Genomic DNA, 26,562 nt, shown 5'->3' on the forward strand with positions numbered 1-26,562 from the left:
AGGAAGACAGACTGTTAGAGAGCGTTAAAGGAGACATCTACAAACTGGAGTGCCCATCCCCCAACAGAGGGGGGTGTGCCCTCAGCCCCCCTCCACTAACAGGGCAGATTAGCTTTCCATCCTCAGGAAGGTCAAATCTATTTGTCAAATATCTCTGAGAGGTGGGGACCAACCCCCTACAGGTGGAACCCATGTGACCTGGAAACGAACCCACAATGCATTTCTGTTCATGGAGACGTTCACCAACAGGGAGACTGAAGACAGTTCAGGTCAGGTTAGCGTTAGAGCAGTAATGTAGACGATAGACTACCTGTGAGGAAACTCTGTCACCACCTGCTTTTATATAATGGTTTTTGAGTATTGATGGGCGGCACGGTGGCGCAGTGGTTAGCGCTGTCGCCTCACAACACGGTGGGTCTGGGTTCGAGTCCCGCTCTGTGTGGAGTTCTCATGCTCTCCCCGTGTCTGCGTGGGTTCTCTCTGGGTTCTCCGGCCTTCTCCCAGGAAGCCGTAGGAGTGAGTGTGTGTGCGTGGTTGTATGTCTTTGTATGTGGCTCCGCGGTGCACGCTGAACGTTTTGCTGTTATACATTAACTATTCGTTGAGTTCACTCAGAAACTTGGAATAAAATTAAATCAGAGGAATTTATTTGTCGGACCTGTGATTATAAAGAAGCACATCAGTGCCTCATTCACGTCACTGTGGTGGAATGAGAGGAAACGTTACATTATTATACTACAGTATTTTACTTCATTTATATGCAATTTTATTTATAATGAAGTAGTTTAGACCAATGTAAAATTATTGGTTTTATCATCTTGAAAAGTGTCTTTTTATCATTCTTTCACAAATAGGGCATAATGCAATACATGGTAAATATCAAAAACTTTTGTTGTAATTTAGATTGTTTAATATACTATATTAAAAAAAAGTATTTGTAAGCTTAAAATATGTTTCATATGCCTTCATAAATAAAGTACAGTACAAATCTGGGAATGTGTATTTTCAGTTTAGCCTGAAGACAGGTTACTTTGACATTAAAGACGTAGGGGGAGGTTGTCCTGTACTCTAGTACCACTATCATCACCTGCCTTGTGTTTCAGCCATCATCACTAGCATCACTAGCACTAGCCTTTTCTTTATTAGCCATGATAAACAGTAAAGTATTCAGGGGGGTGGGGGGGGGGAGCAAAGCCTGATGTGCTGAGATGCTCACAGACACATGAACAAGAACAAAGTGGGGGAGATCAGGGTTGGAGATGCACGCATGGGATTTGTATACGTATGTGTGGATATACGGTACATTTACACATAGTATATGTAGTAGTACACATATACACATAGTTTATGTACTGTATGTTTGATTCCTTTCGGTGTAGACTTTAACCTCCTGTGTACGGTCAAAGTCAAAAAAGTCTCAAGTGAAGGGTTGGATGGAGCCGCCCTCAGATGAAGCACAACACCAGCCACACACAGACCACAGGGATAATACGATCACAAGTTCTCAAAATCTTTGTGTCCTACAGGAAGTGACTACTGCACTATCACACTGTACTACTACAACTACCATATAGTACACAAAGAAGTTACCATGGGTATCCACACTCAGGTTTCATCTCAATCAAAAGGAGATTGTGATCCCAACTCCAGACCTCTGTCTGTCATGGACTGAAGACAGGTTCCAGGTAGATGTCTGTGTAGGTTCTCAGTCATCCAGGTCATGGCTATCCAGAAGCTGCTGAGTCCATCCAGCGGATGTTAAGAAAGTTCTTGAAGACGTTTCGTCTCTTGGATGAGAGACGAAACGTGTTCCAGGTATAAAACCCGCCACTGGGGGGCGCTCTTACACAAAATGAATGCCATGTCACAGCTAATCTGGTAAATAGGAACAGTGAACCTTGTTACACCTGCAGGGAACTGAGGTGAGACTCACTGGGTGATGGTTTGTACTGCCTGTATATCCTGGACCTGTGTCTGACTGTTTTCTCCTTCTGACAGGCTTTATTTATCTCATGGGGGGAGGGAAACATCTTAGGGTAGAAGCCTTTGGTTTCAGACGCTCCACCTTCCTCATAACATCCAGTGGGGTAATAGTGGTATCAGACAGGATGGTCTGACACCACACCACTGATGAAGTTATGTAGGGGTCACCCGGATCTGACCTTTGTTCCCTGGTATATCTGGGTTGAGGATGATTGATCTGATATTGGTTTCGGATCGAACAGAGGCCCAAACATATTTAGTGTTTATCAATCTCAAGCTATTTGTTGCTCAGATGATTTCTTGGTTTTGCATGTGGTCCAGTTGGTTTCTTGCTTTGACCTCCTCTTGTTCCCTGATTCTGTTTCCAAAAACCTTCTCCATGTTAGGTACTTGAATTTTACTTTCTTCCAGGTGTCCTCCTGCACAGGTGTTCTCCTCCACAGATGTTCTCCTGCACAGGTGTTCTCCTCCACAGGTGTTCTCCTCCACAGGTGTTCTCCTCCACAGGTGTTCTCCTCCACAGGTGTTCTCCTCCACAGGTGTTCTCCTCCACAGGTGTTCTCCTCCACAGGTGTTCCCCTCCACAGGTGTTCTCCTCCACAGGTGTTCTCCTCCACAGGTGTTCTCCTCCACAGGTGTTCTCCTCCACAGGTGTTTTCCTCCATAGGTGTTCTCCTCCACATGTGTTCTCCTCCACAGGTCTTCTCCTCCACAGGTGTTCTCCTCCACAAATGTTCCCCTCCACAGGTGTTCTCCTCCACAGGTGTTCTCCTCCACAGGTGTTCTCCTCCACAGGTGTTCCCCTCCACAGGTGTTCTCCTCCAGCCACATTGTTTCTCCTGGTCATCATACCGTTGCCCCTTCATGGGTAAGTAAAGCTCTCTGGCTTCCAACAGTTTCCTGTCAGCCATTCCCGACATTCTTCTGTCCCCTCATCTTTGAAAAGTCGTCCCCAGTAAACGTCCAGCATTTTTTAATGTTGTCATAATTTTCTTTAAAGTAGTTGTAACTCAGCTTCTGCTTTCCTGGTAGGGTAATGTACGTACAGTAGCTACTATAGGAGAGCAGCAGCACCTTCACCTGATGGTTATTTCATTTATTAGGCTCTCATCACTGACAAACATCAGGTTTGACACATAATCTGTAATCTGCTCTCCTCTGTATCTGATTGGTTGAACCAGATACCGATTCTCTCGCTGCTTCCTGCCTGGAAGGGATGAGCTTTAAAACAGCGACTGTCACTGTAACCTCTGGTGTCCTTGATGGTGGGGGCTGTTGGCGTGTTTCTCCAAGATGGAAGCAGAGAAGAATAGATGTTTGTGTATTTTAACTTCCTGCTACACCCGGTGGTGCAGTGGGTGGCGCTGTCGCCGCACAGCAAGGAGGTTCTGGGTTCCAGTCCCACTCTGTGTGGAGTTTGCATGTCCCCCCGTGTCTGTGTGGGTTCTCTGGCTCCCTGTGACTCCCCCACAGTGGGTGAAGTGGTAAGAACATGAATGAATGGATGAACTTACAGTATCATCTATGTGATACTGCCAAGTGTCCAGTAGGTGGTGCTATGTACACGGATTGATCCTGGTTTTCTGGCTGACTGCTCCTGTCTCTGTTCACCTGTCAGACTGACATGGTCAGCAACACTTTTAACCACAAAGTGTCAAGTATGATGTTATTTTCATGTTTCAATGTCATGATTATACTTTCAGTTTTAAATAAATGTAGTTCCTACTAGAGGCACGTTTATAGTGTAAACATGTAAAGTTCTTCAAAATAAAAGCACGGATTCACCCGTTCCAAACATTTACAGTCGTGTTCATGAGTTGATGTCTTGGCTATTTGTCAGAGATCATGAATGATAACACAAAAAATGTTTCTTCCTTCATAGTTAGTGCTGGGGGGAAGCTATTTATTATCAAACCACTATAATTACTATTTTTAAACGTCTTCACACCGAGTCTTTAGTTCATGTGTATATTAATATACGTAATATAGTTCCAAGATGTCAAAAACTATCCGACCAATAAAACAAAATGCCTTTAGCTCTCACCTGTGGTTATACATTTACCTCCAGAAGGGGGTTTCTAAATGGCTGCAGTTCATTTAATAAACATCTTTTTCATTCTTCCAATGAGGATGTCCAGGGAATGATGCTTTTCTTCTTACAATCTGGTTTTTTAATGTATTAAGCAGCACAGAACGTAATTTTCTTAACATTTTATCTTTATCTTAATTATTTGAAAAAGCTATTTTATATTTTTATTGATGGAGGGGGGTATGGGAGGGAGACCTGTTTCAAAATGTAGGAGTATACAATATTTATACAGTTCTCCAATTTGACTCTTTATGTAAGTAACTCGATACTGGTGAGGCTGGTGATTGTGGACCTGATCCAGATTCATATTATCTATCTATCAAAAATAATGACCATTACAAAAGGCTATGAATAGCTGTAAAAGTGGTAAAGGTTTAATGATGAGGCTTGAAAGAATAATTTACAGATAATGTCAAATGGATAACATTAAATGTTTCTACCTTCATCTGGATTAACTGTTTTCACTGTTATCTCGTGTCCAATCCGTTTCATCATGAGCCTGACTACTTCCTGGTTGTTTTTCATTACAAGTTTGTACTCTATGCTATATGAGGTATTTCTAACTTTGAAATTAATGTTCATGTTGGTATTTATGACATCTCCATTCATATGTTCAGCAGTGTCTCATTTACTTATGTTCTTTTTAGTAAGGGCTGCTAGTGGTAGATAAACCAGCTGAGCTACATTTATTAAATATACCTTTAATATCTTTTGACTTGTAATTTAAAATGTAGTTAAAGATGAATTAATTCAATCACATTACTGGAGAGTGGGAGCTGAACTTGATGATGGTTTGTAAGAATGAATAATGCCACATATCAGAACGGGACGAATCACCAGGCTATGGTGAAATCCCCATACTTGTATGAAATAAATGTATTACCAATGAATGCTTTGTCTGGAGTCCTGGCTTTAGTCATTGAGGAGGTGAGAATTTAAAAGACATCAGCTGAATGTCTCAAGGAGCCATAATCAAACTAAACGCTCTGAGTCTTTGCTGCAGAGGATGAAGTCATGATGTCCATCTCCTCTAACAGTAGTGTTCTCTCTCAGTCACAACTAACTGAACCTGCCTGGATTTGTTCTGTTTTACCCACTGATTTGTTCGGTTCATTCCGTGTTGACATGTAATCCTTCATTTCCTCAGAGTTCCTTTCCAAACGCGTCCCTCCACAGTTTACATTCTGTGTTTAATCAGTCATTTATGGAATCCTGTCTCTGTTTGTTCTGAACTCCCCAGGATGACCCATTGATCACAACTCGAGTGAGTGGAACCCTAAACGTAGTAAACATAATGTGATTTTCTGCTCATCGTGTTACATAATGACAAGAACAGGATGTGACACTTCTATGATAAAACATTCTACTCACACTGTATTCCTCCTTGAGAGGCTTCCTCTGCAGTCAGTTTGGTTACTGACCTATATTTCTGATTGGGGGGGGGGGGGGGGCTGGCATCGAGCCATGAAAGCAGTGTGTGTGTGTGTGCGTGTGTGTGTGTGTGTGTGTGTGTGTGTGTGTGTGTGTGTGTGTGTGTGTGTGTGTGTGTGTGTGTGTGTGTGTGTGTGTGTGTGTGTGTGTGTGTGTGTGTGTGTGTGTGTGTCACACGTATGCAACACATCAGCTGGAGGACACTCCTGCATATTAGTGATAAAACAATTCATTTAAGATCCGCTGCTCAAGTGGATGAGGGGCCTGATGAACGGATGAACACACCTGTCCTCTGTGCTGAAAGAACTACATTCAGGGCGAGCCCCATTTGAGCAGTTTATGTGTGTGTGTGTGTGGGGGGGGGGGGTTGCCTTGTCCATAATGCCATCTCCTGCCCCCCCAGCACAGATCTCAGTCCCTTCAGTTCATAAATCTCTTCTTCATGATTTATTTTTACTATTAAATCAAATCATCCTGCTCACTGAAAAGTGTCCATAAGGACATTTATGACATAAAGTGACATTTTATTATTTAACTGACCGGAAATTATTTAAGTCATCGCTTGCCTTCATAGTTTTATGACTATGAAACGTATCAAATGGTTTACGTCTCGTCTGTCTGTTCACACACCGGTGTGAAGGAGAACGTCTTCTCTCCACTCCACAAACACATCCACCATAACTGGGAGTGAACCTGGGAGTGAGCCTGGGAGTGAACCTGGGAGTGAACCTGGGAGTGAGCCTGGGAGTGAGCCTGGGAGTGAACCTGGGAGTGAACCTGGGAGTGAACCTGGGAGTGAGCCTGGGAGTGAACCTGGGAGTGAACCTGGGAGTGAACCTGGGAGTGAACCTGGGAGTGAACCTGGGAGTGAACCTGGGAGTGAGCCTGGGAGTGAACCTGGGAGTGAACCTGGGAGTGAACCTGGGAGTGAGCCTGGGAGTGAACCTGGGAGTGAGCCTCCCTTCTCTCCTCCCACCACTATCACTGCGCTGGGGCAGTAGTGTTGCAGCGGTGTAACGCCTGTGCTCCTCTGACGAGACCATGTGACTTGAAAAGGGAACCAGTTAGTGATGACCAGGAGTGTCTGTTTGGTGTTCCTGTGTCAAGAGAAGAATACAGCCCATAATCATGTGTTGGCTGTTCCATCTGCAGTAGTCAGGGTATTACTATATAACGTGATTTAAAGGTTTTCCTGTGATTTTACAATTACAATATTTGAAAACCGACGTATAATCGAAATAACCAGTTTATTTCATTCTGAGTTGTTTTTACATCCTGTAAAAGGTTTAGAAAATAATGCTTCTTTATGCAGTGATGGGATTAAAATGACCTCACATGGTGATTATAGATTGAAACTTCAACTTACAAACAATTCAACTTACAAACAACTTCTCTTAACCAGTTGTGTTCATATGTTGAGGACTACCTGCATAATCATAATGAATGAATGAATGAATGTAATTCATTCATCCATTTTCTTCTGCTGTATCTGCTGCAGCGGGTCACAGGGAGCTGGAGCCTATCCCAGCTGGCATAGGGCGTGAGGCGGGGGACACTCCAGCACAACGCCAGTGCACCGAGGAGCCACACACACACACACACACACACACACACACACACACACACACACACACACACACACACACACACACACACACACACACACACACACACACACACACACACACACACTCCTAAAGGCATTTTGGGACTGACCAATCAACCTGAAGTTCATGTTTCTGGAGGGGGGAGGAACCCGGAGAGAACCCCCCCAGACATGGGGAGAACATCCAAACTCCACACAGAGCAGGACTCGAACCCGCAACCGCTTTGCTGTGTGGCGACAGCGCTACCCACTGCACCACTGTGTCGCCCATTATTATTATTATTTTTATTATTATTACAATTATAATTATTATTGTTGTAATTATAATTATAATATTAATTATAATTATTGTTGTTGTTGTTCTTACTATTATCATAATTATTATTATATTATTATTATTCTTTATTATTTTATTGCTCATAATGTAATCTTTTATGTCACTTATTGGTTGATTTAATTTCTTTTCCGTGATGTCTCATCAATAAACCAGCTGTCACCCCCCCCCCCCTTCACAGTGCGCCTGCGCCCCCACCCCCCACCGTTTGACGCTGTCCGCATCCGTTCTCTCCGTTCTCTCCGTCCTCTCCCGGTAAACGAGCACCGGAGCCGCGGCCCGTGGCGGCGGAGGGACCGGATCGGTGTGACCGGGCGGGAATGCAGAGCGGCTGCTTCCAGCATCCCAGCATCCCGCGACGCACCGCGCAGCCTCGATCCAGACGCGACCCCCCCCCCCCCCCGGGACATCAGCCGTTCGCCGGTAGCCGAGCGCCATGTTGTCCAGAGGGAAGGGGGTCCTGACCAAGGACAGCGTCAGCCTGCTGCCCTGCTTCTACTTTGTGGAGGTGAGTGATGGAGGACCGCCCTATGTCACCATGTTATAACGCTGCATAGGCTGAGGGCCATGGAACGTGACGTGACCTGCCGTCAAAGCGCGATGTGCAGAGTAGTATGACAGTATAGTACAACATGTGTGTAAAAGAACATGTCATTCTAAACATGTCAACGCGTTGAAGGAGATCTTTGTGGTTTTCATCCTAAATAACCTCAAAGGAGCATCAATGAAACATGGACTCCTGTCAGGATGAAGCTTCATGTCTGAAACGACACGAACACACAGGTGTTGGATTTGACCCTATTACCCGTTTATATACTGTATATCTATACACATGTACATGTACATGTGTACAGATATGTATCCGTTAATGCTTCCTGACAGAAACCTGACCCGACAACATCGGTTCCTACCTACACCTGAGCAGCGGTTACGTTGAAGTGTATTTCCTGCCTCAGGAGAACATTGTGGTGCTGTTAGCAGGTCTGCTAGGGTTTCTGTTTAAAGGTCGAACAGCGACGTGCTGTTGGACAGTAGTTCCTCAGTCCTACGCTGATTGGTCTGTTGAAGCGTCACACCTGGAGCCCAGTCGTTCTCTACGTCGATGACGTTGGGTTTTTTTGTTTTTTGACATGAGAATCACAACATTTTTCTTTTATTCAGGGGAAATTTGGGGGAGGGAACTGTGTTCATCATCCTGTACTCCCACTTCATGACTTCAGCAATCTGACTTAAAAGCCTTTCATAGTTATTAATACAATTTTTAAATAATTTATGTCCTTCCCTTGTGAAAATTATTTCCAATTACTGAAGCATGGTAGTTACTCACAAACATTACATATTGTTAGAACTCACTGTAGTGATGTAATGAAGTAATGAGGGTTAAGAAACTCTTCTCCAATCTAACCCATTATCACCTCTGCAGCACCAGATCAGAGTCCTGGTTTATTTGACAGTTGTTGATGGGGGGGGGGGGTTGACACAGAGGGGAAGAGCTGAACACAAATGACTCTTTTCAAATGAATAACTTTGACAGTCATTTGCATTAAAAACAGTTTGTTGTTGCCTGGAGGGAGACCCTGGTCGTGGTAGATGAGGGGATTCCTTATGGCGTTAATCAACCAAACCGAACGGATGATTTAGAACATTGCATTATTTTTAAAAAAATGTGTTTTCCACAATCAAAAGCATAAAAGTGCAAAGTGGTGATGATTTTATATATTAATAGTATATTTAATATAGCATCTGGGGACTGCTACTTGTCCCCCCATGTGCAGTTAATGCATGCTCCAGTTCACCACTCTGCACGCTGCTGCGATGACTGGGATGACTGCATCGCTCTCATGGATAACTGAATCTGGGAATCCCTTCGTTTTGCTTTCATAGTTATTTATTTTCAGTCAATACAATTCAATAATTATGAACAAGAAATTACAGGTTTTTAAATCACTAAATTGCTGTTCAATTATTTAATGCCGTCTTATATTTTCTTTTTACAAACAGCAGGGATCATTGTAACTAGGTCAATGCTCAAAATAAATCTTACAGTGATCCACAGAATAGCGCTGCATATAATTAGCCGTGTTCAGATTCTCCATGTTTCAGTCCTGCCCTCCTCTGACAGCCATGACTGTCACGTCTGACAGGAGATGCTGGGATGAGGCTGGAGGATGCCACGATGTATTCCTCCTCACTGCGGTGATTCCCATTTGCACTCACAACTCATGCTCTTCTCCAGCCGTATTAATTCATAATGCATGTAGCTTTAGAGGCATATCTCATACCAAACATGCTGCAATTGGGATGCAATAAAAATATTTTAAAAAACTACATTCACGGAATGAATCCCAAGAATCATTAACTCTAGGGTCAGATGTTACATAGAACATGATGCAGTAATCCCTCGCTTATTCGTGCTTCAAGATGCACAGCTTCACTACATCGCAGATCTTTAGTAGGTAGTCATGTGATTCCGTACGCGCATGCTATTGGCTGACAGCATCTGTGTGTATTTCGAGACTCACGGTTCCTCGTGCCACCGTTCTTTAATACAAAAGTGTTTTAAACAGACTGTGATAACCCGTGTTGTTGTGGTGTGTGTGTTGCCCTGAGTTGGCCTACGTGTGTGTGTGTTCTGTATGTGTTGGCGACACTGAGAAGGAGGCGTGAGCGAGAGTGAGACAGTGAGATATATACAGTCAGACCTCGGTTTTCAAACGCTGCTGTTCTCGACCAAATCGGTTTTCGACCAGAAAATCCGAGAATTTTACGTCTCTGAACTCGACCAAAATTCAGCTCTCGACCAAACCAAAAGAAGCCGAGCGTACCGGAACGTACCTGAACACGACTCACTGAGGAGCGTACCGGAACGTACCTGAGCGTACCTGAACACGACTCACTGAGGAGCGTACCGGAACGTACCTGAGCGTACCTGAACGCGACTCACTGAGGAGCGTACCTGAACGCGACTCACTCAGGAGCGTACCTGAACGTACCTGAGCGTACCTGAACGCGACTCACTGAGGAGCGTACCTGAACGCGACTCACTCAGGAGCGTACCTGAACGTACCTGAGCGTACCTGAACGCGACTCACTCAGGAGCGTACCTGAACGTACCTGAGCGTACCTGAACGCGACTCACGCGGGAGCCGAGCAAACTGCCCAGGATGCTTCCTCCGTAGCGCATTCGTGTTCAAAGTTGAATAGGATAACTTTTATTAAAATAAAACACAATGTCTACTTCTACCATTTTTTATTTATGGTTAATGGTATACAGTGCAGTTTATGGTGTAAAATAGTTTAAAAAAAAACCTTAGAAAAAGTTGTTTTTAGACTTGGAACGGATTAAAATTATTGACATTAATTATAATGGGAAAAATAGTTTCGGATTTCGAACAACTTGCTTTTCGTACAGCCTTCTGGAACGGATTATGTTCGAAAACCGAGGGTTGACTGTATATATATTAGATATAATGCAGACACTGTACACAGGAAAACAAACGTTTTCTACAGTTTTGTCCGGCATCTCCCCTGAAGTTTTGGCCGCTAGCCGAGTTAGCTCCGGTCTAACGTTTGTCCACGTGTCTCACTGAGGAGCCGAACCCCGATGTTTATTCACCAGGACCCAACTCATGGAGCCGGCGTCCACCCGGATGGCCAGAACGTAACGCCAAAGCGTCCTTCGTCTTGGCGTTCGTCCGACCCACACAACGCGGAGTCGTTATGGCTTCATCGGACACAGAGGTTTGTTTTCTTGTGACGGCGAAGAAAAAAAGAAAACAAACCAAGTCTGATATTATTGTTTTATTGTGGAATTTATAAGGGTTCACGCTATTGTGTGTGTATGTATATATATATATATATATATATATATATATATATACACTCAACAAAAATATAAAAGCAACACTTTTGTTTTTGCTCCCATTTGTCATGAGATGGACTTAAAGATCTATAATTCATTCCAGATACACTATATTACCATTTCTCTCAAACGTTCACAAATCTGTGAATCTCACAAATCTCCACGTTTCCTGGCCCCCTCAGGTCCGTCAGCCATATCATGGTTACACAATGAGCCACGAGTCACGTTCAGCTGGAGCTGCTGCCTCAGCCAGTAAACGTGGAGGATCTATGGTGAAAAACACAAAATGTTTGCAAATGGGATAGACATGAGTGGAGGAGACGATGATTGTGGACAGGAGGTAACTAGAGCTGTGTTTCCTGACAATCACCATGGACAATGAGAGATCGCTGGCTAACACTGGGGAGCTAAGCTAAAGAAACATGGGATGTTACCGGAGAGGTGAGATGGGACGTGGAGGTTTTTTCTTGTACTCGTCAAGCATAGAATTTGTCCAGCTGGATGAGCTGCTTGATCCCAACTGATTTGTTAGGGTCATGTATGTCAGGTGTTGGAATTTATGGGAATCCTTGCTGTTCGATGAGTTCTTTTTCCAAATAAGTCCCTTCTCCTAATTTCCACTCTCTGTATTTAGTCTGTATGTTTTATTTTATCTTGCAAAGCTATAATTGTGTATTTTGTCTTTGCCATTCATTTTGGACAGTGTATGTTTTCATGAAATCCCGTCTGTATTTGTGTCCTAAATTTTGAACCACAACACCAAATGACCCATTCATCACAACTCAAGTGAGTGGAATCATAAACATAATGTGATTTTCTGCTCTTGGCCTGAGCTCTTCATGTTACATATTCATAAGAACAGGATGTGACACATCTATAATACAAAAATCTACTCTGAAATCCAGACACACTGTATTCCTCCTTGAGAGGCTTCCTCTGCAGTCAGTAGTTTTGTTACTGACCTATATTTCTGATTCACAGGGGGGGGGGGGGCTGGCATCGAGCCATGAAAGCAGACCTGAGAAGTGTGTGTGTGTGTGTGTGTGCTGCATGTGTGTACCAAACATATGCAACATATCAGCTGGAGGACACTCCTGCATATTAGTTTCATAAAATAATTCCTTTAACACGCACTGCACAAGTGGACAACGGGTCGGATGAACAAGCCTGTCCTCTGCGGACGACTCAGTCCTTGTAATGAGCAACTGGAAATATTTAAATTGACCGTAGAGGGTGAGCAGATAGGGGTGAACAAAATTGGAGCATGTAATTGTTGAGAACGTTTGGCAAGGTTGTCAGACCAGAAGGTAGAGGAATGCATACTGAGAGGACTCAACAGAGTGTTAATGTAGAAATAAAGTCTTAGAGCAAATCAATGATCACAAAACCTGAGAAATTATTTAGTCCTGGTTACAAATCCGACAAAGAATTTAGGATGAAGTACAACTTGTTACTGTTCGGTGTTGGTGCTGTCCTGTTCTGCTGTGTTGGGGCGTGGCAGGAGGCCGAACAGGTGGGCGGAGCCTCGTCTCCACACCTGTGGTTCCTCTCAACACCTGGACTTGATCAGGCTGATTAGCCTGAGGCTTTCTAAGCCGGGTTCTGTTGGTTTCGTTACAGATCGTTTTGTACACATGCCCTTGTCGCCCCATGGGGCTTCGAACCGTTTGCGACAATTGTGCTGAAAGCTGTTTCATTACTTGGCGCCCCATTCATTGGGAATTGGGTGCCCTCTTTGGCAGGGTGACTGTACTGCAACCACACAACGGTTGATGAGCCCAGAAAACAGCGCTTTTTCCTGCATCGCAGATATTTTCTGAATAAAACGAATATATTCTAATTCAATGTGTTAATCATTGCTTGTTCAAAATGTTCCTAGACTTGGGATCTTTTTCTGGTTGGATCCATTGTAAAGTAATTAGATAGATAGATAGATACTTTATTAATCCCGGAGGAAATTGCATAAATGACTAAAATTATGACGCAAACTGTCAGTAATCGGAATGCTAATCTGATCAATCCAAGGGATATTGACATGATTGACAGCGCACCGCGCTGTTTCATCCATTCTAACACATCTGGGACCGGCCAGTGTTTCCAATCACCCATTGATCTGGATCACTAAACTGGTTCAGCTGGTGAATGGAGCACCAGTGTCTCACCTGGTGAATGGAGCACCAGTGTCTCACCTGGTGAATGGAGCACCAGTGTCTCACCTGGTGAATGGAGCACCAGTGTCTCACCTGGTGAACGGAGCACCAGTGTCTCACCTGGTGAATGGAGCACCAGTGTCTCACCTGGTGAATGGAGCACCAGTGTCTCACCTGGTGAACGGGGCGCTTAGTGTTTCGGAGCACTTGGTGTGCCAAACGTCATCAGTCACGTGGTTCTCCATGTTTGAGGCTCCGGAGCAGTGCTTCACATGGGAACGCCCACCGAGTCCGGGGAGCCAATCGGAGCGCCAGAACAAAGCAGACATCACTACTTGTCGCTAGGTTTTGGAATTTTTGAGACTTATTGTGTTTCCCAGATTTTTATGTTGCCTGAACGAAATACAGTGCTTTGCGCAAATATTGGCCCCCCAAAAACTTGTTGACATGTTGCCACATTTCAGACTTCAAACTTAAAGATAACAAACTGAAAATATTTTTCAAGAATCAACAACATGTGAGACACAATCGTGAAGTGGAAACAACTGAAAAGTAGGACGTACAGATGTGAGACCAAATGACACACAGGTGGACTCTGTTTGTCATTGTTGTCATTCAGGTCAACGCTGGATCATCCAGAGGTCATCAGAGAACTTCTGGAGTCGTTTGGCTGAGCTGAGAGAACAGGGGGGCAATACTTCTGTACATCCTACTTTTCAGTTTTTTATCTGTAAACACAATACAAAATGTTGAATACATTTAGTTCCACTTCACGATTGTGTCTCACATGTTGTTTATTCTTGAAAAATGTTTTCAGAGTGTTATCTTAAAGTTTGAAGCCTGAAATGTGGCAACATGTCAACACGTTCTTGTGGGGGGGCCAATACTTTCGCAAGGCGCTGTATGTCCTGTGTTTGGGTCCTAATCCTGCCCATGATACCAGCTTTAACATGAATTGTAAGGAGGACAGTAGATTGGTCAAATATCACTAAGTCCTGCTGCCACTGGTGACTTGATACAAAGTATTATCTATGTGAATAATTATATTATTGATGTTACCAGGTTTGAGATGAATAAACTAAATGTCTTATGTTGTTATGCTATGGCAGTTGTTCATTAAATGTGTTAACTAAAATATTAATCAATTTAAATCACTTGTGAGATTAATAGAAAATGAATTTATGTATATTATTAATTCTTTGAATTCAAGGGCAGAGAAATATAAGCTCTAAATGTTCACTTTACCAAATGTGGAAATGTTCAGGTTTTAAATGAAGTTAGTCAGATCACCCAGTTGCTTCAGAGATGCGGTTACATGAAACCTGACTCACCAGTTGATTCTCACAAATCTGGTTACTGTTGACAGAACATTACAGTTATTTCTTTATTCAGGGATGACTACCTAGACTTGCTGGGAGGTGGTGGTAAAAAGAAACTACTTACATTTATTCACTAATGAGAACAGGATGTGACATATCTATACAGAATTCTCTGAAGTCATTTATTCACTGGTGTGAATAGATTTTGGAAGTGCTGGTATTATTCACCAAACCATTTCTGGCTATGATTATGTCACTGGTGTCCAGTTTGCCTTGAGTGGACTAGATGCCACTGAATCAATTAAAGTGTGACAGGTTAATTACTGCTGCCGGCTATTCACCGTTAGGAAGGGTAAATTTACATAAACAGCCATGTGGACGGATGACTCCATCTCTCTGTTCTTCCACAGACCACTGAAGGTCTTCAATCTGCTCAGCTGAGATTCATGGTTAATACAATGTCTTTGGTATTTTATGATTGGACGAGCCACTGGCTGCTCTGTCATTTAGTTGGGATACAGTAGTTTACAGCTGACCTCAGTGACCACACGATGCTCATAAAAGCGATTGATTCCATACGTCATCTCCTGTCACCCTCAGCACAGATCTCACTCTCTTCAGTTCATAAAATCTTCATGATTTATTTTCATTAAATCACATTAACATGCTCATTGAACCATGTGTTTATAGACCAGAAGAAGGAGAAAGGTGAGTTGGCACCTCCTACTGCCAGCTAACATTCTGAATGTTTCGATCCACACAGGTCTGGAGGCAACAGTTTCTGGTCCCCAGTCCAAGACTAAGTGCATTGAGCTACTGCTGCCCCAAGACATTTACAAATTGCAGTGCCTTTTTATTTATTAATAGACTGAAAATGTTTTAACCATATTCTGTCTCTACTTGAAGGACTTGAAAGTGTTGTATCAAATGGTTTCTGCCTTGTCCTGTCTATCCCTTTGGCAGCTGCCAATCCTGGTGTCATCTGTAGTGAGTTTGTACTTCCTGGAGTGGACGGATGTGTTCAAACCAATGAAGACTGGCTTCATCTGCCACGACCGAGGTCTAAGCCTGCCCTACATCGATCCCAACCATGAAGTGATCCCCCTGCTGATGCTCCTCAGCCTAGCCTTTGCTGGACCTGCCATTGCAGTAAGATTTACGACTAAACAATTGAGCAACAGCACAATGATGTAAACCTTATAGCATTCCTGCAGAGGGGACTTGTGAGTCCCTTGTTCTTTTCATAAACTTTTCTAATACAACTAATTTGAACACTTTAACAGCTTGTGGATGCACAATTCTGTTGTGTTTTTACATATACAGTAATCCCTCGTTACTCATGGTTTAATGCATTTCAGGAAAATCAAAATTCCGCGACATAGTGATAAACTTCTACTTTCAGCTTTTCCCTTCAGGGGTCGCCACAGCCAATCAGTGTCCTCCATCTAACCCTGTCTTCTCGTCCTCTTCTCTCACACCAACTACCTTCATGTCCTCTTTCACTACATCCATAAACCTCCTCTTTGGTCTTCCTCTAGGCCTCCTGCCTGGCAGTTCAGAACTCAGCATCCTTCTACCAATATATTCACTATCTCTCCTCTGGACATGTCCAAACCATCTCAGTCTGGCCTCTCTGACTTTATCTCCAGAACCTCTAACATGTGCTGTCCCTCTGATGTACTCATTCCTGATCCTATCCATCCTGGTCACTCCCAGAGAGAACCTCAGCATCTTCATCTCTGCTACCTCCAGCTCTGTCTCCTGTCACGTGTGTTGGGGTTTGGACCCAAATGCAGGACACCAAAGGCAAAACTCATCCATGATTTATTAACAAACTCAAAAATTATCCAGACAGACAAGAAACTCAAAATCAGGGAAGACTACCAGGAACCAAACATGAGCAGTGCACCAGCACCTAGCTCTCATTGAGCGAGGCTTAAAAAGCCTCAGGGTCATTAGCCCAAAACAAGTTCAGGTGTGACGATCAGTAACAGGTGTGGAGCCGTGGCTCCACCCACAAGCTTGGCCTCTCCCTGCCACACACCAGCACTGCCACACCCAACTGTGGCAGTCTCCTGTCTTTTCCTCAGTGAGAAATAGTGACAAACTATTTCTCTTATTATTTACGGTAATTTAAACGTTTATGAACCCCCTCCCCCCATACTGATATTAAACCACCTTCTATCTGTATTACCTTTTCCCGAACTCTGATAGACTGTTTAAAGCACTTCCAGATGCAGTCAGCCAATAGCATGCGCATACAGTATCACATGACTACCTACTAAAAAGCCGCGATGTAGTGAAGCCGTGTATTTTGGGCGGCAGTGGCTCAGTGGTAAAGCGGGCGGTAGAGCGGGTCGTCCTATGATTTAAGATCGGCGGTTCGATTCCCGCTCCCGCCCCCCCAAAAATACCCGGAGGTGAGCTAACAGTGGGAGGTGTCAGCTCATCTCCGGAGCACTGCCGAGGCACCCTTGAGCAAGGTGCCGTCCCCTTTACAAAATTGCTCATTTGAGGCGCACCAAGAAGGAGCTGCCTGCCACTCTACCTCCCCTGCATGCCTACAGGCCCCTTTGTGTGTGTGTGTGATACAGGGGCCTGTACTCACAAATATGTATTCATGCGTTTGTAATCAGTAGCTAGAGTGTGCTGTCTTAATTTCCCTTCGGGGATCAAACCAGTATATAAAATTAAATTTAAAAAAAAATTTAAAAAAAAAAAAAAATTTTGATGCGCGAACAAGTGAGGGATTACTGTACCTCAATAACTGTACATTATAGTTAGCTATATAGTTATAAATAGGTAAAGGAGTTGCTGACACATACCCAGCCACAGAAAATGAATAATTCAGGATGGAGAAGCCCCATTGCTTTAGTTTATCTGAGCCAAAAGTAAAAACAATGGGATCTATGGGGCAAAAGATGCAACCAATGACTGTTGACACCCTGAGCAGGTCTATCCTCCCAAGAGAGTGATAGATTGAGCCTAGTTGTCAGTGTTGTAAACCCCGACCCCCCCAGATTTCTTCTGATTTGGATGTTTCTAATACTAACATTTTCAGATTATTGAAATAACTTTCATTTTGGTGAAAGACTGTGTAGTTGAACACAAAATGGAACTTTTGAATGATCATTTCATCAGTTGGTAGATGGTATACACATTTTCAAAACCTACATCACCCGTGTGAAGAAGAAATTCTCCCCTCAACCTGCAACTGCAGTCTAAAATTTGCCGTAACTGGCACTGAGTCTGTGACGTTGTGAAGGAATTCTGGCCCAATTCTGTGCAGAATTGTTTAAATTCAGCCACACTGGAAGGTTTCTGAGCATGAACTGGGTGTTTAAGGTCACCACTGAATTGGATTTTGATATTTTGTTTGCCTTTGACTGGGCCACTCCAAAACCTCTCTTCGTTAGTCTTTTCTTTAATCCTTGTCCTTGTCCGTTGGCCATGTATCTTCCTTCACGATTTTCTGAAGGAGAAAGGAATTCATGGTTCCATCAATTCTTGCAAGTTTTCCAGAAGCAAAACAACCCCAGACATCACATTACCATCTCATTTCTGCTTTGAAATACGGCATGATGTTGCTTTTGTGGTATTATGGGTGTAATGGGACACACTCACTCACTTTTGACTCAGTCCAGAGAATACTTTCCCAAAAGTCTTGTGGGCTTTTGTGACCTCATGGGTGAGTCATTGACGTGCTCTTTGAAGAATTTCTGGGTTCCTGTGTATGATGGCTCTCACCAGGGTTCACTGGATTCCCAGAGCCTTAGAATGGCTCCAGAACACTTTCCAAACTGATAGAAGTCAGTTTTTTCTCAGTTCCTGACTTCTTGTTTTACATGTTGGCATGATAGCTTGGTTCACTTTGGTAGATCAGAGGGGGAAGAACGAGGGAGGTATGGTGGCCCAAGGATCAACTGCAGTCCATCACAGCCTCTCTAATCTACAAGGTAACGAGCCATTAACATGACCTGCTAATTCTAGTATAACCCTCCCCCCACCACCTCTGTGTTTATATATGTAATTTCAACAGAGGATGCTGTCCAATTCCACGTCTCCCACTAAGTGGTTGTCTCCATAGGTGAGATGGATTAAAGTTAGAGGTCATGTGAGCCGATGTCGGATCTTCCTATCATTTTGAAGCAGAATTCCCCAAGCGTTGGATTGTTCATCCACTAATAGGGAACATGAGCTGGGATTAGAACGTCGTGAGACAGACTAGTTTTACCTTACTGATGATGTGTTGTTGCAATAGTAATTCACATTGCTATGTGAAATCCATTCTATATTGACAGTCATATCGACTGTGATATATAATGTATGATTGTAGGTTAAATTTGTGAGCTGTATTAAAGGAAATAAGAGCCATATTACCCAGTAACCAGGGACTGGCTCCCTCCAAGTGCCTAATTCAAAACTTTCCACTTTCCAGAGTGGGGACCAGCTCAGCACATGAACACTTGTCTGCCCAGTGGCCATGGTAAAGGATTGATACCACAAAAGAGATTGGCTGTGCGGGGGCTCTGCCACACTGAATAGTGGTATACAGCAAGTTGTAGTCGTGTTTTTTGATTCCTGACTGTATTTATCTGTAGATGATTAATCATCCAGGCCATCCAAGAGGCTTTAATGTCACTTGAAGCCTCTTGGATGAAAGGCAAAATGTCTTCAAATATTTCCTAGAAGTCTAGTTGGCTTTGTTCAACACAGAAATCTCTTGACTGAACGGGTCTACATGTAACTGAATACATTTTATGTTAATACTGTAATAAATTATGAAAGGTAAATGTCGTTTTGGAAAATAATGTATCTAATTTTGATGTTTTGGTCACCTTATTAAGAAAACTGACTAAAAAACAGCAATAAATTGAGACTGCAAAATTGTAAAATGTAATTGTCTTCACATTGAGCTGCAGAGGTTGGCTGCAATGCACCGTAATGGGCCAGGCCTGTCAGAGAGAAAATTTGGACTCTATTTTCATTATTGTTGTTATTACAATGAACTACAGCTTAGCAAGTAATAATAATTGTTAAAATAATAAAAAAATAATTAACTTTAAGTTAACTTGTAACAGACATATCTTTGGTCTCTCATTTATGTGTCCATTAAGCCATGGAGATAACAGTGTCGGTTGTATCAGTGTCAGATACAGCAGATGTGTCCCAATGTTTGTTGGCTACCCACCCAATTGGAACCTAGGAATGATACTGGTGAATTCTATACTATTTGTCCATTGAATGTGGGATACATTAGATGCATACTCAGGTTGTGAAATACATTTGTCAAAACAATTGAATGACATTATTGTGACACAAAAGGCGACTACAGTACTTTGTAGGATAGGATAGTTGATGGGAGAGCTATTATTGTCACAATTTTTGCTGCTGTTGTATATGCTTCATTAATACACTGAATAATATCATTCACTGGGTTAAAGTGGTTAAGGTGGTTGGCAGAAATATATATATATATATATATATATATATATATATATATATATATATATATATATATATATATATACATACATACTGTATAATTGTGTGTCATCAGCATAAGACCATTATGATATGTTGTATTTTTGAATTATGGACCCAAGTGGGAGCATATACGAACATATTAAACAGCTGAGGGCCAAGAATTGTCCCTTGAGGGACTCCATGTGGAACTCTGAATGCTGAGTTAACAACAGCAACAGAAAAAGATCTGTCAGTAACTTCAGAGGAAAGCCAGTTAAGAAAAGTGCCTCAAACAGTGTTCAAGGCACTTAGGAAGAAGTATCCCCTGATCAACCGTATCAGAGGTTGCACTGAGGTCGAGAAGTGCTACGACAGTAACTTTGTGGTTCTCAGAGCTAATTCTAAATTATTCACAACTCTGACCAGGGCAGTTTCTGTGGTCAACTGTAAAACCAGATTGGTAAACATCGCATAAATTATTTGACAGACACATGTTTAATTGTTGGTATACTACACTTTCAAGAATTTTCCCCAGGAATGGTAGGTTTGAGATTTGTCTGTAGTTCTCCAGGACAAATGGATCAAGATTGGTCTTCTTTAACTACGGTGTAACAGTAGCATGTTTGAGAGCTGTGGGGAAGATTCCGGAGTGTAGAGGGGTATTAACAATTGCAAGGACATCATTTACCAAAAAGCTAAGAACACTTTTAAATAAGTTGGTGCGCAATGGGTCAAGAACACATGTAGCAGAGCTGAACTGTTGGACGACTTCTTGCAGCTCATATCAGAATGGAAGCAAAGTTGCAGAGGGTGATTGCATTGTGGCAATCAGTGGAAGAAGACAACTTTGTTGCATTTTTCTGAAGAGTGAAGCTCAGTAGGTAGTGGTCTGAGGGGAAATGATCAGTTTATCATTTGCACCAACATCTAGAGTACAGTTTAAGGTTATATCAAGGTCTTTAGTAATGGCCATGTCAAATGTTCAACCCTGATTATGAGTAGGACTGGCGGTGTGATGTGTAAAATTAATTTGCATGGCAGTGAAGTATTTAGTTAAATGGTCTGTGGTGTTATTAATAATAATGCTGAAATCATCGGAGATAAGAATTCAAATTCAATTGTTGTCTTGGATACCTTTTTATTTTTTATTTTAATTGAATAATAACACCTCAACAAATTCAAATAGGAAACATTTCTTAAGCCTTGGAGGATGGTAAAGTGTGAGCACTAGAGAGGGATTTGAAGATTTCATTACCAGGGCTAAATACTCAAAAGTAGAGTACAGTAATAACCAAATAAGATTTTTAAGTTTTAAATGATTCAATATGTGGAAAAAATAGCAGCAACACCGCCATCCTTTTTGTTCAACCTGGAAGAATGTGAAAATGAGAAATCAGATGGAGAAACTGAAATCAGTTTCTTGCTAAAGTACAAAAAACTGTACTGTTTCTTGTACTGTACTCAGTATACTCTAACTCCTTACTGAGTTGGAGAATACTGAGTTGTATTCTCCAACTCAGTAAGGAGTATACAATCAAGTATATTTAATCTCGTGAGATTATTAATAATGAAGGTTTTATCAGGGGTGGACAGTAACAGAGTAAATTTACTTAAGTACTGTACTTAAGTACAGATTCTGAGGATTTTTACTTTACTCAAATACTAAAATTCTTTCATACGTATTACTCTTACTCGAATACATTTCCAAGGCAAAGATTTTTACTCTTACTCGAGTTAATGTCTGAGAAGGCTCATGAATACTCGTTACTTTTAGGTTTGCCTGTTGTTGTTTTTTTGTCCCCCCCTCCCCCCCTTAAATGCAGTTGGCCACACACAGTGTTCGTCAAAGAAGGAAACCTATCACAGTACACGTTCTCAACTGGGATTTACGTAAAAGCGGAAATACGCCATCCCCTCCCCAATCAGCTCAAAACTAGACCGCAGTGGCGATGGAAGAAGAAGCCTCCGTTGGATCTGATGAACATGATGAGCCGGAGTTTTATGAGGTGGAGGAAGAAAACCCATGGGCTCATCTTAAAGATATGTTCGAGTTTGTAGAAGTGAAAAAGGACAACGCGGACTCAGACAAGAAAAAGTACATTTTCAAATACTTATTGTGTTCGCTGAAGAAAAACTAACAAAAGTCACACCTAGAGACCTCTGGTCACTTCATTTTACAGAACTACAGACTGACAGAGACTGGAGGACACAGGGCCACACAGACTGGGGGGCAGGGGGAGACACACAGATTGGGGGGGGGGCAGACAGACAGGTGGGGGGAGACAGACAGACAGACAGGTAGGGGGAGACAAACAGTCTGGGAGAGACAATATTGTGGTCCTGGGATATGTCCTTCCTGTAAACATTGAGTTGTTGAAAGCAGAGATTTAGTTTGTTGTAAAGCAGTGGTTCTCAACCAGTGGTCCACCAGGGTGTCCTTTAGGGGTTCCAGTTGGTCCCCAGTTAAACCAGTTGGTTGGGCCTGTACGGCTCCATTTGGTCTTGTGGGTGTATGGAAGGGGGGAATTGTTTAATAAAATGTGAAAATGACATAAATGTCCTCTTTGATGATTCCATTAATGTTATTTCCATTGTTATAGATGTTGGGGAAGGCTTAGTTCAGTATAACATAATGGTTCTACAGGCAGGCACATCAGTGCAGGTGGTTTCAAAGAGTTTTCTCTGAAACAAGACATACAAGGTACTATATATAAAACTGTAAAATGATAGTAATTCAGTCAGGTCCATTCTCATCAAAGAAAAAAAAAGGAATTCACTCTTACTCTTACTTTAAGTACATTTAAAAGCATTTACTCTTGATTACTTAAGTACATTTAAAAGCAAGTACTTTTTTACTCTTACTCAAGTAATGTATCGACTGGGCTACTCTTACTTGTAGAGGAGTAAATTTTGACCAGAAGTATTTTTACTCTTACTCAAGTACTGGGTTCAAGTACTGTGTCCATATCTGGGTTTTATTAGTAAGGGATTTGACGTGCGAGGTGCAAACTTGAAGGTGTTCGCAGAACAGATTGAATTGTCCCCGGTGGCAGAGACAGGCCTGCTGTGACTTTAGTTTTCCAGAGACTGGGTTTGAGAATCATAGCATGCAGTGGCATCACCCACTCTGTCAGAACAGGCTGTAGTGCTGGGAGACACGTTGGGTTGGATCGGGTCTTGCTGTGGTGCAAATCAAAATGAATTAAATGCTATAAAGTGGATGAAGTTAGCACTTACCTGCTTTGTTCCATCTCTGTTTGGGTGCACAGTATCAGCTCTTGAGTTTGTCCAAAAATAATCGAAGTTTGAGATGTAGTCATATATGCTGTACACACATACGTGTGTGTTATTATTAGTGGTAAAAATTAATTTCCTCACAAGGATTATTAAAGGATTAACTACTTCTGGCTCTCAACAGGAGCAGACGTCTTTCTTCTTTCTACTGTTGTCGCTATCACTCTAGTCATACCCAGACTGATTCTCTGCAAAGTGATGAGAGGAAGAGGAAAATCTAGACCAGATTGTTTCTTTTATGAAAGACTTAAAGAGCGAGTTAAAGAGTGACTTTGATAAAAAGTTGGAAGAAAAGCTAAAACCGCTGCTAGACACCTTGGAAGGAATGAAGGATGAAATGAAGAAAATGCAGAAAGACATGGATGAAAAAGACCAAAAAATTGTTGTCTTGGAACAGGGACAACAAAGAATGGATGATCTGGAACAAAGCATTCGTATAAATGATGTGATCATCACTGGGATCAACATCAAGCAGAGGCATTACACACATGCTGTGGCCAGAGGAGATAAGACTCAGAACAGCACTGACATCCAATCTCTGGAGCACCAAGTGAGTTCTCTACTGAGAGACCTGGAGATAACTATAGATCAGACCAGATTGAGACATGTTACCCATCACCATCTGGAGGTAGGAGACCACCTGCAGTGCTGATAAAATTCAAAATCAAAGTCAGCTTTATTGTCAAATGTACCATATATGCACAACATATAGCACCGATGAAATTGCAGTCCTCTCTGACCCACGGTAAACAGGCAGTAGAACAGGCAGTACAACACAGACAGTACAACACAGACAGTACATCAGACAGTACATCAGACAGTACGTCAGACAGTACATCAGACAGTACAGCACCAAGTATAAGACGAAACACAAGGGATGGTTAACATCTCTATACTCTCTAATCTCATAGGGGAAGTGACGTGTGACCAGTCCCTGAGTTGACGGAGGGAGGGAGAGATAGGTAGTCAGGTGCTGGGGGGGGCAGGACAGTGTGAAGGTAGAGTTCAAGGCTATGTCAGGGGGCAGAGCAGGGAGGGGGTTGAGCCTCCTGACCGCCTGGTGACAGAAACTGTCCTTGATCCTGCTGGTTCTGGCCCAGACTCTGTAGTCTCCTACCTGATGGCAGCAGGCTGAAAAGGCTGTGGGGGGGGGGGGTCACCTGCAATGCCGATGGCTTTGCGGGTGAGGCGGGTGTTATAAATGTCTGTGAGGGAAGGGGGAGAGACACCAGTGATCTTTTCAGCTGCTCTCACGATGCGCTGCAGGGTCTGCAGGAAACGGTGCAGGCGCCGTCCCACAGGGTGATGCAGCTGGTCAGGATGCTCTCCATGGGGCCTCTGTAGAAGGTGAGCATGATGGGGGTGGGGCTCTTGTTCTCCTCAGTTTGCGGAGTAAGTAGAGGCGTTGTTGGCCTTCTTTGTCCAGCGATGCGGTGTTGTGGTCCCAGGACAGGTCCTCAAGAGATGTGCACACCCAGGAACTTGGTGCTGCTGACCCTTTCCACTGCAGCGCCGTTGATGGTTAGTGGGGGGGGGGGCTCAGAACACATCCTTGGGGGGCTTCCGTGTTCAGCGTGATGGTGCTGGAGGTGTTGTTACCAACTTGAACTGCTTGTGGTCTCCCTGTCAGGAAGTCCAGCAGCCGGTTGCATATGGAGGTGTTGAGTCCGAGCTGGTCAAGTTTGTGGATGAGCTGCTGGGGGACGATTGTGTTGAATGCTGAGCTGAAGTCAATGAACAGCATTCTGACGTACGAGTCTTTGGTCTCCAGGTGGGTGAGGGAGCTCTAGGTTTTGAAAGGAAAAAATGTCTACATTAATGAGAATCTCACTAAAAAGAATGCTGATATCGCTAAAAAAGCTCGAGAACTGAAGAAGAATGGGCTGATCGACAACACCTGGACCAACACCTGGACCAACACCTGGACCAACACCCGGACCAACACCTGGACCAACACCTGGACCAACACCTGGACCAACACCTGGACCAACACCTGGACCAACACCTGGACCAACACCTGGACCAACACCTGGACCAACACCTGCAGGATCTTCATCAGAACAAAGGGGCTTTTTCCGGACCAGATGAAAACAATGGTGATCAGGAGAGCAGAGGATTTGTTGAAATATGATCAATAAAGAAGAACAAGAGTTGTTACTACACCAGAGATCAGTACAACAGAGTCACTTCAATAGTGGAGCTCTACGATTTTGGACACGTCAAGTATTACGTGGAACAGTTGTAAAACCATTCAACATAATCAATGTCAGAAACATGGACTAATGAACAAAAAACACAGATTTCTGCTTGGAGGGATAACATTAACTTGAGACTTTAAAGATCATGTTGATATCTTCTGACAATATAACACCATGTGAAACTGTTAAAGTGTAACAAACTGGTTAATTCTTGTATGAACACTGTCTGCTGAGGGAGGTTAATGTGATCATTATATTCTTGTGGAGAACACTGGTAAGGTCAACTTCCTGTTTGACTATCCATGATGTTAACAAACCTTGTGTTCCTAGGAAGAACGTAAACATGGTTATACTCTAGGGTATATCTGGGACAAGGCTAATATCTGGAAGTGGATAAGGGTATGAATGTCTGTCAGAATTCACTGGATGAACTGGTTGAAAACATTTAATGTCTGAGTTTGTAGACGACACGTTGTAACGAGAGACGTTTGTTGTTTCTGGGGGAATTTCACAAACCTGATGACTTCTACCCATCAGCCCCTTTTTTTCAGATGTTGTTGATGTGAATGTGATGAAGGTGTGGGTCTGTTATATGAACATGTTGAAATAAATAAATAAAATTAAGTAAAGGATTCATTAGTTTTCCTATTATTGCCAGATAGGGAACACTATCACAGTTTTATTGGGTTTGATGTAGTGACTGGACAGAAGAGGACAGGAGGAGAGGGTGGGTGGGGGTAGATAGTAAACAGACTGAACTACAGTTTCACATCGGCTCTCATTGGTAAGCAGGCAGTGACTTACCAGAAACCCCCCCACAGCCCCAACAT

The 26,562-nt window shown here is 42.9% G+C and overlaps 1 protein-coding gene across 1 annotated transcript in view; it reads left to right on the forward strand.

The window, feature by feature from the left end:
* Positions 1-7,879: 7,879 nt before the first annotated feature.
* Positions 7,880-26,562, forward strand: part of LOC137587735 (phospholipid phosphatase-related protein type 4) — a 35,287-nt gene continuing 16,604 nt past the window's right edge. The window contains exons 1-2 of the mRNA XM_068304339.1: positions 7,880-7,951; positions 15,738-15,923. Coding sequence (XP_068160440.1) covers positions 7,880-7,951; positions 15,738-15,923 — 258 coding nt within the window. The remainder of the gene's footprint in view (positions 7,952-15,737; positions 15,924-26,562) is intronic.

Source organism: Antennarius striatus, chromosome 20 (genome assembly GCF_040054535.1).
Source record: "Antennarius striatus isolate MH-2024 chromosome 20, ASM4005453v1, whole genome shotgun sequence".
NCBI classification, from domain to species: Eukaryota; Metazoa; Chordata; class Actinopteri; order Lophiiformes; family Antennariidae; genus Antennarius; species Antennarius striatus.